At 37.1% G+C, this 14422-nt stretch overlaps 1 protein-coding gene across 2 annotated transcripts in view; it reads left to right on the top strand.

Moving 5' to 3' along the window:
- LOC127697709 (contactin-associated protein like 5-2) overlaps positions 1 to 14422 on the top strand; it is a 909987-nt gene that overhangs the window by 176041 nt on the left and 719524 nt on the right. For both annotated transcript variants that reach the window (XM_052201021.1, XM_052201020.1), the window contains exon 2: positions 1135 to 1239. In XM_052201021.1, the coding sequence (XP_052056981.1) occupies positions 1135 to 1239 (105 nt within the window). The remainder of the gene's footprint in view (positions 1 to 1134; positions 1240 to 14422) is intronic.

Below are 14422 nucleotides of genomic sequence, written 5' to 3'. Positions count from 1 at the left end.
TTGCTAAAGAATCTCCCCCAAAACACAAACTATCTTGTGGAAGCACTACAACTCATTGTGACTAAGCCCCCTAACCTTTCTTGTGCTGTTATAACAGAATATATGAAGCAGAGTAACTTATAGTAAAAGTCCATGGGCTGACATTTCTAGAGGATTAGAAATGTGATGTCAAAGTTGCAGTATACAACAAGGTCAACATGATGAATAATTATGTGACCAAAGGAAAGAGGATGAGAAACTGTACTTCTGAAACAGTAAAGCCACAACAAGGGTGGAACTTTCAAAAGATCCAGCCTCTTAGTTTGGTTATATAGTAAATAAATCTCAATGATATTTCTTGTGAGCACAAATGTTCAAACTAGTTATGTATATGATATGTGATAAATGTGACCAGCAAATCCCTCCATCAGAAATCCCATAGCTATGGCATAGGGTCAACTTGGAGGCATAATACCCTATTGTCAAGTCATGTGTTTGTCCATGGACTTATCATGTTTTGTATTACCAAAGCAGCTTTAAAGTATAGCTCCAGAGAAGGCTAGAAAGTTAACTATTGATGTTCCTCTCTAGCTCAAGATTGTACAACAGCTGAGGCTATTCTCTTTCATTTCCTGTAACATAAGTGAGCACGTATGTAAGTAGCACATTTCCCACTTGTGTTATGCACAAGTTGTAATAAGAAATTTCAAAGTATCCTTTTTTGATAGACACATTAATTGCAGAGGTTGGTGTAAACTGGAGATTAGAGAAAAAAATGACACCCTGTCAGAGTCTCCTTTCTCATAGACTAAGCACAGACATGCTATGAGGCTTTGGTCAAATGCTCAACTAATGGAAAGAATGGGTAGCTGGGCTTTCAACCCAAAAAAAATATTCTTGAGAGTTTTTGAGTATGCTATTTACTAGTGTTGTGAACTTGAACTGCTTCAGCCTTCATTTCTCTATCAATGAAAGGAATTCTTAACATGTTTGAAGGTTATGAGAAGTAACTGCAACGTCACACACTGAAAAATATTCCCAACCATTTCCAAACCAGATGCTTAATAAAAGAGAGTATCTACATTATAAATTTTCTCTTCATAAATGTTACTTGCCCATATAATCTGACCTCTCCTTCTCTCACCATCTTTTCAGACAACTGTGATGACCCATTGGCTTCCCTTCTCTCACCACTGGCTTTCTCCAGCTCCTCGGATCTCACTGGAAGTTCCAGCTCAGCTCAACTGAATGGGAGGATGGGTAAATATAGTGATTAAGCTTGAAATCCAAGTGTTAGATAAAGACATTGGGAGTGTTAAGAGAAACTTCCTTGTTCTGTCTATACAGGGGTCTTATCCAAAGTCATAGTCCAGAAATAAATCTGGGAGGTTGAGTCTATAACAAAAATACTTTTGATCAATTAATAAATAACCAACATGTTCCTCTGACACTAAGATCCACTGAGAAATTCTTTGTGTATTTTTTTGTTGTTGTTTTTATTGTTGTTGTTGTTGTTGTTGTTTGAGATACTGACTTTGGGAGCCAAAGCTTCATGAATATTAGACTCATGCTCAGTAATTAATAGAAGCCAATAGCCATCATTTTAAATTCTTTGTGTGTAAGAACTTGTGTATAGACAGCATGTGAGTATATATGGATGCTTGCATGTATGCAATTATATGTTGTGAAGGGGGCACAAGTCAACCTTGGATGACATATGTTAGGTGTCATGCAACATTATGAGGAAGGGTATCTCATTACCCTGGATCTTGAAAATTATCTTGCCCATTTCTGTCCTTTAGAGGTCGTAAGACAAGCAAGTACTAATATGCCTGTTTGTTTTTTAACATGGGGTCTGTGGGATCAAACTTTGGTCCTCACAGTTGTATGGAATCACACCACCAAATGAAACAAATCCAACCCTATGAATTTCTTTTTTGGTCATAGTAAGAAGTATTAGAAGATGTTATTTTTTGAATATTTGTTTTATTATGTACATTTTATATGTCAGCATGAATAGCTACCAAAACATGCTTCATGATAAGTTAAGAACATTTTTATTAAAATATTTCAATACATTTAATTTTAAAATGAGATTACTAGTACTATTTAAATTATATATTAAATGTACTTAATTTAAATAAAAACATAAATAATATATACTCCTACAAATGAGAGTACTATGTATAAGTACTTAGTCTGGTAAAACTAGCTTAGTTATTTTTGACTTGTCTGTTATGCAAACTGCACTTAACCAATATAATGTTAGATATTTAGCTATATGTCAATATTGATATTATGATGTGTAGAGATTAATATGGAGAACTAAATTATCTCTTTTTGAAAAGAATTTAACGTCTAAAATTTTGAAATCTGATTATTATTATAAGCTTGTTCTTGATTAAAAATGCTTGAGTGCACCGGGCTAGGGAGATGGCTAAGTGTGAAAAGTACTCACGTCATAAGACTAAGGGCAGAGGGCAGATCCCAAGAATCCAAGTAAATGCCAGAAGGGTGTGGTAGCTGCCTGTAGTCCTGACACACAGGATGCAGGAACAATTCATGCCCAGAGCAAGGTAGCTAGCAAGACTAGTCAAACAGTGAGGTCCTTGTGTATAAGAGAGCTTGCTGCAGCATCTCAGGTAAAGAGCAACTGAGAAATACCTCTAGAGTATCCTTTCTGTTCCTTTGATAAAAACACTGAGCAAAGCAACTTAGTGGAGGAAGTGATTATTCAAACTTCCAGATTCCACCTCATAATTGAAGGAAGCTTGGGGGAAAAGTCAAAAAGGAATCTGAAGATAGGCTACTTGTTAGTAGATTATCTCTAACCAAAGTTCTCACTCACTGCTGAAGAAGTATAGCAGAAACCATGGAGGAGTAGAATGTTACCTGATGATGTGGTTACAGTCTTAATAAACTTTTTAATACAGTTTGAAAACACCTGTTCAGGAGTATGGTGCCCTTCCTTCACCTATTAACAATTAATAAAATCCCCTTAGACATGACTTTAGGCACAATCTAGTCAATTACTCTAGAAGCTTTTCTTGTTTGCCTCCAGACTATGTCAGGTTGATGGTTAAAGCTATCTAGGCTAACACTGATGTCAACTTCATGCCTCCTTCCATATAAATTAGTAGATGTGCATCTACATACATTCTCTCTCTCTCTCTCTCTCTCTCTCTCTCTCTCTCTCTCTCTCTCTCTCTCTCTCTCCTGTACACACATAAACACACCATACATACAAATGTATATAAAATTTTATAGGCAAGTATATTATATCCATTAGTCTTTTCTCATTTATGCCTCTCAACTGTACATATCATAGATGTATTAGGATAACTATCTTATATTTACTCTATTTTGACTTACCTTTGCATTCTAAATTGTTTTGTACTTATTGTTATTGAATATTGTTATAGATGTATTAACCTTCAAAGATTTAATTTATCACCTTATAATTTTTGAATCTCTATGAATACTGATTTATAGATTTGTTTTTATTTTTGTAGTCTATTTCATGATAGATGTTAAAAGTTTACTATTGTATTCATATTTTTAAGCAAACAATCAGAGTCATAATTTATTTGAAAATCCATCTAAGAATACAGATTTTCTCCTTATTCATTTGGAGGAAATGAAAGGAAAAATGCTTAAGCACCGAGTATGAGTGCTTTTCTTGCCATTGTTCCCAAGCAATACTGTACAGCAGATATTTATTTAGCATTTACAATATATTAGATGTTGGGAAAAATCACTGTGCTATTATTTTATACCAAAAATCTTGAACATCTGTAGATGTTGTGAAACAATTTCTAGAACTGAACCTGTGAGAAGCCAACAGGCTGTACTATGCTTAAAGGGGAAAAAAGTCTCATAATAGGACAGTAAATAGATTATTGATATAATTACTGTTATAATACTGGTATTTGATTAGTTATATAAATTAGTACCAAACTTTATTGTTTGAGGTATATTATCTTACTAATCCATAAAAAAAAACTCTAATAAGGCATGAATTATAACCTTTTCCACCAAATGATGTTGCTGATCTTCAGAGCAGTTGCATAGTTTTCACAACATCATGCAGTAGGAAAAGAAAAATACTTAGTTCCAAACCCAACTCAAATGAGTAAAGTGTGACAGTATGGTAACATTGTGAAGAACAAATTTTGTCTTGTGAATGGACAGACAAATATACAGTTTAGCAAGTCAAGAATAAGCAACTTAGCATTAATTGATACAAAAAATCACACAAAAATGATTTACTTTTCTTCGCAGACTAGATTTATGTTCTGTCTACAAACTATCAAAGCTCAAAACAAATAAGAGCCTGAGGATCCCTTTTCCACACGGAGCTTTTTTTAATCTCCCTTTTCATTTTATGAATGGACAGACATCAAATCTAACACACCACAGCAAAATATTCCACAAGTACAAAATATTCAATACTCTGGGAGCCAAAAAGATATTGAAGAACTTCTTCATTAGTTCTGAATTGTGCTTTTAGGAATTCAGTCTTATTTCAAGCTTAAATAACATAAAATTGAAAAGTCAGAGGAGTGATATGCTCCTTCCGGAGTAGAAGACCTTGCTGCTTTATTTCACAAAATAACAGCCACCTTCCACAGAGGAATTTCTCTCACCCCCATATCAAAGATGACAGAACTTCAGCACAACTTGAAATGCCATGGCCATGCCAGAAATTTACCAAGAATTCTCCTCCAACATCCTCACTCTATATATCGGCATCCTCTATACGTCTCTGTCAAGAGGATTCATATAACTTCAGTAATATACAGAAAAATAGATATAAATGTTTCTTATTAGCTCAGTTGTTTCCCCAATGGTGTTACTGAAGCATAAGTAATAAAATAAGTGTATATATTATATTGCATGGTGTGATGATTGACATCTACACACATTGTAAAGTAATTAAGACAATCAGATTAGTTGATACCTCTTTCTCTTCCCATACTGCTGTTGGGGCATGTGCATATTTGTATATTTGCTCTGCAGTCTTGTCAGGTTTGAAGTATACAGTAGCACATTGTCATTAATAAGTCACTACAATGTGCCACTGTAGTGTCAGAATTTAGTTCATGCTGGCTGGGACCCCATTTGCTGTGTACTCAGTGCTGTGATTACAGGATTTTAGGGACATACATGGATTATATAGTGCTGGCAATCCATCCCTGAACAAGCAGTTTATCAATAGAGTTACATCTCCAGGCTCTCAGACATAGTGTTTTCCATAATAGTATATAATTTCAGTAGGATATTTTAGCTAGCTACATTCCATATCCTCCTTCAATCTGCACCCATTATCAAATCACTGCCACTTCTAAATATATACTTACCAATTTTGCCACACAAATATATACCAACATATACACTCAAACATATCGATCTACTCTAGACTAAATTTCAACTTTTAGAGGTTTGGGATTAAGATACACATGCAAGTTTTCATTTCCAAGACAGGGCATCAAAATACTAAGCAATAAATGCCTGCCACAATATGATGATTGGTCAGTTAAACGCCACAGAGCTCAGCTCTCATACAAATGTAGAATGAGCACATGAATGAACATCCAACTTATTAAAAAAGGAAATGAAAAGACAGAAATGTTTTTCAAGAAATATACAGTTTTGAATAACTGAAGAAGAAAGGAAGTAGTACCATTACATTACAAGTAGATACAGAGGTAGTTAATGGCTGTTTTCATTAGGATTTTCCAGAGAGATAGAAAACTATTTACATATATTTATTCACATATAATTGCACATGCCTATGAACATATATGCCAACCACCCAACCAAAGAGCATACACTGGATGGTCCAAGGCCCCTGGCACATATGTAGCAGAGGGATGTCTCAGTGGGAGTGGATATTCTTAATCCTGTAGAGACTTGATGCTCTAGAAAAGGGGGATGCCCTGTGGGTTAGGGAGGAGATTGTCCTCTCAGAGGCAAAGGTGAGGAACTCTATGAGGAGAGTCTGGGAAGTGAGGGGAAATTTTGGTATTTAAAATAATTAATTTTAAGCAATAAATTATAGAACCAAGAAAGCTGGTACATCCCTGTGAGCTCAGAGATCTAAGAATAAAGATGACTGCTGGAGTGACTCTCGAGCTGAAGCTTTATCTCTCCAAGCCCCCAAAATGTTTGAGCCTAGACTCCTGCTAGTTAAGACAGAGAACAGATGTATCAGGCCCAGGAGGGGGGCAAGTACACTTCTGTTCTGCTCTTATATTATCTGATTGTTCCAGGGATTTCATGGCATCTTCTCCCGTGGATGAGGATTGATCTGCTCCACTAAGTATAGCGATTAAAATGCCAGTTGCACCCAGTGACATTCTTGCAGACAGAACTAGGGACAATATTCTTTCACCTGTCTTGGTGTCCCTTATTCAAGTCAGACTGACATCATCATATTTTAAGTGATGCCAAAACTCTAAAAGGCAGATTTTCATTAGCTAGCATGCAGTTTACTGGTTTCTGAAATCTAATCAGTCCTCAAATAGAAAAAGGAAAAGAAAAAAAAAAAGCAACAACAACATGTGATCTTCAAGTACAGCTGGCATGGTATGGGCAACTGAATAATCAGGAAGGAGGTGTATTATAAAGGAGCCCTGGGTGCTGCTGAAAGGACATAGCATTCTTCCTTAGATGTCTAAGACTAGTTTAGGTTTTCTAAATATAGTCTATTCATTCACTTTTGCTCCTGTCACAGCAATTAACAAATTTCTTTGGTGTTGTGCCACCCAGCTTTCCACAAGTGTTAGGGATTGTTCTTTCATGTTCCTGAACAGGAACTCCAAACTGTAAAAAATCTCCTTTCAATAAAATTCTATTCAGGCCTACAGGAGCTCAGTGGTGGTGACTGGCAATTTCTAGGATGATAGGAAGAAGCACCTGTTCACTCTAGACATGGCACTTATGACATCTCAAGCAAGGAGTCCACTCAAGTCTGCCTCTAGCTCAATACTTGCAGGCCTGTGTCTGAAAGGCCACTTACAGCAACATGGATGGCTCATTAGCAGTGAAGCACTGAAAGGCCCAGCTCCATCCCTTACACAGCCTAGCTGATTCCAAGTCTTCTCTCTCCAAATGGTTATTGTTGGTATAACATCTCAAAGGGGCTGTGTGAATAGTGGAGGTTTCCAGAACTTTATGAAACAAATGAGTTTTATTTACTTCTAGAGATTCCTAAGCTTTCCTTCTATATCCAGGAAGGAAGTTTTAATGCAGTATTTTTCTATTCAATAAGGTATATTTTTGCATTAAACCTGGGCATTAAAATACTTGAGTCCCCTGGGAACCACATAATATCCATGATGTCCTGAACATGTTTAACATATTTTACTTCCAACAATATAACAGCATAACTTCAAACAGTATAACAGCAACACTGAATATATATGAGTCTGCCTACACACAAGAAGAAAGTATAGACCTGGTAAATATATACCAGCACACACTGATTGTCAAAAATGAGAAGGCTTTGATCCAACCCCAATCAATACCAATGTACTGTGTACCATTAATGACAAAATAATTTCTTAAAACATAAAAATAAAAGAAAGTTGAAATACTACGCCTAATGCAGCTGTTGTATAAATCAAGATCCAGCAACCCAACCCAGAAGTTGAGGACTATGTGGGTAAAATCTCCCTTAATGTCTCAGCATTGCTGTCTCATCAGTGGAGGGGATTTAGCAAATGGATTTTGTTCTTTTTCTTCCATGTGCCCTCCAACCTCCATTTCATCTCACACAAGAAAATTGAAAAGCAAGAAAGAGCACTAATCCCTTCAAAAAGACCTGGAAACGGCACTAAGCTGATGTCAGTGGCCATTACCTAAAGCGGCCAAGTCATTCTGAGTAATTATGCTTTAGGAAGGATCTGTGTGTGTCAGATGTAATATGTTTGTGGCTATAAAGCTGTGATTTGGGGGATTAGTTTGGCTGGGTTTTCACAAACTCTGTCAACAGAAAATTCAGGAACTGCAGGGTAAAGATCAAGCTGCCCAGATGTGGCTTAGATCTTGACAATTAGGGAAAGAATTTAAATTACGCTGTGTGATTAAAACACAACTAAATATTGAACTCTTTATGTCCATAAGAGGAAGAACATCCATGGCTCTATTTTCAATGAAACAGGGCATATTAGTAATAATCTTTAATATTATCACTTTAAATTTTAAAACTTCTTCTTCACTTAAATACACATTTTGAGATGTGTTAGAAGTTCAGACCTTATACCTCTGCTGTGACAATTTTGATTAGATGAAGAATTTGGCTATTTTATATGAATATATTGAGAGTTCTTGAATCTCTTTTTTTGGCACAGAATACACAGACATATGCAGATGCACACACAAACATACATACATACATACATATTAAGTAAAACATATTATGCACCACACAAACACCAGAAAAATACTAGGTCATACTATTCCTAGTTACACACACACAGCACATTCCCACCTGCATCTCTCTCTCTCTCTCTCTCTCACACACACACACACACACACACACACACACCCAGAGAGAGAGAAAGAGAGAGAGAGAGAGAGAGAGAGAGAGAGAGAGAGAGAGAGAGAGAGAGAGAGAGTTTTTCTCTGGCAACACTAGTCACGCATGACAGTCATTAGAAGTGGTTTTCATTTTGAACCATTTCACTAAAAGGAGATGGAACTGGAAAGTATTTGTGAATCAGAGTAAATTAATGTGGCTTGCCTCTGAGGACCCAGTAAATGGTATGCTTGCTTAATGAAAGCTCGAGGCTCCCATATAAACTGACTGATGCTGTGTGATTTCTATTTAATGTGTTTTAAAGAGACTTAGGCCTGGGGATATAGGTCAATTGTTAAAGAACTTATAACCTGAAGAAAGTGTAGGGTCCATTTTCCAGAACTGAATAAATGAAATGTGTTAGTATGCCTGTAATTCTAGCAATTAAAATGGAGAGAAAAGCTAGAGGATTAGAAATTTCACTCAGTAACACAGATTGAGAATACCTTACCCTAAATATCCTGTCTCAAAAATTAACAAACAAAAAATAATGGTGTAAGTCATATTTGTAGAAATTGGTGAATCAATTTCCTCTTTTACCACTCATCTCTCTTGGACTTATTTCCATTCGCACTTTCCTGTCTTCCTATTCTTGCTGCTCCAGGTAGCACAGGCACTTGTAAAAGGTTTTCCTTTTTTGACCTCATATTGCTTTCTACTGGAGACTCCTCAGAGTGGAAACAAGTGCATCTTGAGGAATGGGGCTTCAAGAGGGATAGTAGTGTGGATCATTGTGGTTATTGCAAGATTTTAATGATGTGGACAGATGGACAAATACATTTACATCAGCATGGAAATATTCTGAAAAGTAACTTAGAACCTACATAGTGACCTGGAAGTCTCTCCTATCTCTCTGAGGAAGGTGAGGATTTCACAGCACAAATCTGCATGCAGCCAGGATCTGCAGTTCCAAGGCAGAACTCTGATGTGTGGTCTCCAATAATAACCACTTTACACATAAAATCACTTCTGCAGGGGAGAGATCTCAGCATATGGACGTCAGTTAACTAGGGGCCCACATACAATGCTTCAGTAGGGAACTTGTGGGTATCTGGGAGAAAGGAAACCTGCTACAGATACTGTGGCCTGAACAGCAGGTGGATTCACATATCACATTCTTACAGTCTTCTGATCTGCTGGGTCAACAATTTTCATAGTGATTTTGTTTATTACAGTGTGGGACACACTATGCTAGAATACTTCTGGCTCTTATGCCTCTTCAATTCTTATTGTTATATTTTATTCACAATAGATTTAAGTGACTAAGGAGCTTAGAAAATATTGAAGTTGACCAAGATTTTAAGAACATGGAAATGTGTGAGAAACTTTAGCCCTCCTCTCTTTTTCATAATGAAATCGATATTCTAAAATATTTTTCTGGTTCCTTCTATTTCTTCTCTCCCATTCTCTTTCCTTCCTCTTTTTCTCCTTTCTGTTCTCATCCCTCCCTCTCCCTGGTGTCCTTTCTATGTTGCTTTGACACTCTGTTGATTTTACTCTGCAGCTTAGGCTAGCCTTGAATTTTTGACTATGTTTCTGCCTCAGCCTCTTGAGTGTTTAGATTACAGGCCTGAACAGAATCCCCAGATATGAACTAAAGACTTAAATGGTAATATCAACAAGATGTTGTTACAGACCGTGGGTCTGCTGTAGGATAACCAGGGTCCTCTGGTCCAGGAAGGCACAGGTCCGGCTGAGATGACAGACAGAACAAACCACACACACACAGAGGCGGTTTGAACTGAATGTATTTTGGAGCTCTAAGGCAAGGATTTTTATACAGGAAGAGTTGGTACTACCATGTCAAAAGATGTAGCCAGTGAGGCAGGCACAATTATCATAGCCATTTGGTACAAGGAAATGCAACATCAATCAGGAACAAAGTTTCTCAAGTAACAGACACAGAAGATCAATTTACAGATGCCATCAAACTTCCTGATTAGAATACAGAGTCACTCAGTTTACAGCAAACCTTCAAAGAGTTTGAAGTTTCTTATGCCACCTGGGTCTTAACAAGTTCTTGTGAGAAATCCTTATCTAACATTTAGCCTTTTACCTTGTAAAACAAATACTTCCTGACTAAATTAATGCTTTCAGTACTGGAGTGCCCGAGCCATCCTCATATACATACACACAGCCATAAAAACCTGCGTGTAGTTGGAAGGTAGTAATTATGTAAACAACTATGAGGCAACGCACTGAAATTCTAAAATGGGGGTTGGCGGTCAGTGAGTCGACTTCAAAGACTGGATTATCAGCCAGGCCTTAGGAATCCCAGTGAAGAGAGAAAAGGAGGAAGTCAGGGCAAACTGCTGCTTGAGAACTAAGGGCCTATCTTAAATAGCCAGAAAGTAAGAGAGTACAGTAAATTGCCAGGTGAGATAATCAGCTTCCACAGCTTCCAGAGAGTTCCGTTATTCCCAGGAGGCATTTCTTTTCCGCCTCTGTCTGTAAAATATCATTTTTACAGACATCACTGGGCCACCGCGGCAAGATGTCCTTTCAAATGACTAAGATTTCTCATCTCTATTTTCATTCCTTTTTGTTGTTTTTTGTTTGTTTGTTTTTTGTTTGTTTGTTTGTTTTTTGGAGACAGGGTTTCTCTGTGTAACCCTGGCTGTCCTGGAACTCACTCTGTAGACCAGGCTGGTCTCGAACTCAGAAATCCACCTGTCTCTGCCTCCCAAGTGCTGGGCTTAAAGGTGTGCGCCACCACTGCCTGGCTCTATTTTCATTCCTAAGACATTGATCAAGTGAATTATTTTTATTCTATGTGCCCAAATCAGAAATACTGTCTTACTCTGATGCTAAATATTCTAAACTGTTTTAATTATAGACAGAACTTAGTAATTATAAATAAAACAAATAAGTAGTAAAGAATTCACTAAACTCCACTGAAAGATCCCCAAGCCTGAGCAGTGTCAGTTAGTATATACATGTACTAATTAAAATGAAGCTAAGCATATAGTCACAATATGAAGAAAATTCTAGAACAACTATTTCTGATAGAACCATCTTCAAGTTCAGAAATGTCTTATTGTGATGAAGAATATAGTAATCAGTCACCACATAAAGCTTTTGAGTATTGTGACTGAAAATAGCTCATTTACTAAGGTGTTTGCTTTGCAAACTTGAGCACTTATCTTTATTCAGCAGGGCCTATGTGAAAATCTGAGTATGGTAGAACATAAATATAATCCCAGAATTGGAGAGGTGAAGACAGGAAGAATCCTGGGGCTTGCTGGCTACCAGGCTATACAAATTGGGGAAGTACAAACCAATCAAAAATCCTGTAGCAAAAACAAGGTTGACCTCTAATCTTCATACAGGTATGCATAAAAGTATACCTGTATACACACACACACACACAGAGGGGAGAGAGAGAGAGAGAGAGAGAGAGAGAGAGAGAGAGAGAGAGAGAGAGAGAGAGAGAGAGAGAGAGAGAGCACACTATTGTGACTAGGGACATAGCGTATTTCATAAAAGAAATCCAGTCATTTTAATTTAATTTGAATGTAGGTATCCAGTATCATATTGCACCATTAATAAGGCTTCAAGCTTTTAAATGCATGAACACTCAACACAGTCTATAAATGCCTGGCCATATTATATATGTATGAAGCAACTCTCAATCTGGAAAAGATACCAATGTGAGGCATTCTCATGTAGAATTAAAATAGAAGTGTAATTTACTGGCAGAACATTTAAACATTTACCTGAGAACATGGGGTCAATTGCCAGCACTAACAATAATAATAATATTAACTCTCATGGTGGTGGTGTACGAATTTCTTGATAAATTTCAAATAAAATTGTTTCACTGAGCTCAGTCTAATTTACATGTTATATGATGGAAAAATACTTTCAAATTTAACTTTAACTGTGGTACTTTGCTATAGATGTCTACTGAAATGGTAACTTCCAACCTTCAGACTGGAATTAAAGTTATCGGTGTGATGTTTGCTTTCCACTAAAACACAGGAATTGAGGTATATGATGTATCCCAAATAGAAGTGTTTGCCACTTACTGATACATCTGCCAACCAATAAAGATGCAAGGTCAGAGTTCTTCCTTCTAGCATTCTCTTCCTAATAGTCACTAAAGTCAAAATATCAGACAGCAAGATTTGATGTGTATTTGGTAGTCTCGGGAGTATAAGATACCTTTAAAGGCAGAATACAGTTATGATTACTGGTGATTTTTCAAACATTTTGACATCTTTGGGAATGGTATGTTGTATCCTTACTTTAAATGTTTTTTTGCACTTGGGACATAGCTCTTGGAGAACACTTGGACTCTGGCCAGTTCTCAGCACTGACACCCTATCCCAAAGATCAGACAAGTATTTTGTCAGTGAGTTATCAGTCTATAAAGAAAGGTATTAGTTTGGGAATTAACCTTAAACCTAATCATCCCTTTAATGAAAAAGATTAAGAGTAGTAATCTACTTGAGAGTGGTGCATTTTCTGCCCTTTAGGTATAGGATTTTTCTGTTAGCTTGCCTTTCCTTGTAACTTTTATTATCCACCATTGTATGAGGTGATGTTAAAAAGATTCATTGAAAGTTTGGAGCACTACAAAAGGCAGCTTCTTAATCTATGCATCTTTGGGAGTATTGAAGAAATTTGACTTCTTAGAAAAGGAACTGTCAAGAATCTGAAACTGTACCAGTATGTATATATTTTTAGCAATAAAGCATGAGCAGAGAATGCACTAAAAAAAAAAAAAAGAAAAAAGAAAAAGAAAAACCTTCTTAGCCTCAACGAATTCCTGGTTGCCTCATTATTTCATTAGTAACCCCAGGCCTGTGAAATAGGAGACGGGTGTTTATAATCTGCAATGCCCTTGGTAGTTCCATTCTTCCAAAGCAGAAAACCCTTGGTCAGGCATTCCATAGTGAGCACCAAGGCAGACTGCTCACTGGGGAGTAAATTTCCTAGTAAAGGTTTTAATGCTGTATATAGACAGCAGGGTGGCAGAACTCTGAGAGAGATCAGGCCCACTTAGAAAACCAGGCATTCTTTCTTACAGATTTCAGATGAAAGAGGAAGATTCCTCTGGTGTGGTTTCTCTGTATTCCACAACACAGCCTGCATCCAAGCTGTTATACCTTCCTTGGCAGCATAAAGATGTGAGGGGTGCTGCATTTAATACAGGTACTTATTAATTGCCATTAGCTCTCTGATGTCCCAAAGTCCAGCAGCTGAAACCTATAAGCACCCACCAGGAACTAAGACCTAAATTAGAATACTGGACAGGCTCCAGAGATGATGGTAAAGGGTTAAAGACACACAATGGTTGGCTGAGAGCATCCACCTCTATATTTATCAGGCACTGTCAGAGCCTCTCAGGAGACAGCTATATCAGGCTCCTGTCAGTCAGCATTTGTTGGTATCTACAATAGTATTTGGGTTTGCTGACTGTATATGGGATGGATTTCCAGGTGGGGCAGTCTCTGGATGTCCTTCCTTTAGTATCTGCTCTACACTTTGTCTCTGTATCACCTCTCATGAGTGTTTTGTTTCCCCTTCTAAAAAGGACATAAGTATCCACACTTTGGTCTTCTTCTTGAGCTTTGTGTGGTCTGTGAATTGCATCCTGGGTATTCTGAGCTTCTGGGCTAATGTTCACTGACCAGTGAGTGCATACCAAGTGTGTTCTTTTGTGATTGGATTACCTCACTCAGGATATTTCCTTGTTCCAGCCATTTGCATAAGAATTTCATGAACTCATTATTTTTAATAATTGAGTAGTACTCCATTGTGTAAATGTTCCACATTTTTGTATCCACTCCTTTATTGAGGGACATCTGGGTTCTTTCCAGCTTCTAGCTTTTGTAAATAAGGCTGCTATGAACATAG

The sequence above is a fragment of the Apodemus sylvaticus genome, chromosome 12, assembly GCF_947179515.1.
Source record: "Apodemus sylvaticus chromosome 12, mApoSyl1.1, whole genome shotgun sequence".
Classification (NCBI taxonomy): Eukaryota; Metazoa; Chordata; class Mammalia; order Rodentia; family Muridae; genus Apodemus; species Apodemus sylvaticus.
This window is presented reverse-complemented; position numbering and strand designations above follow the sequence as displayed.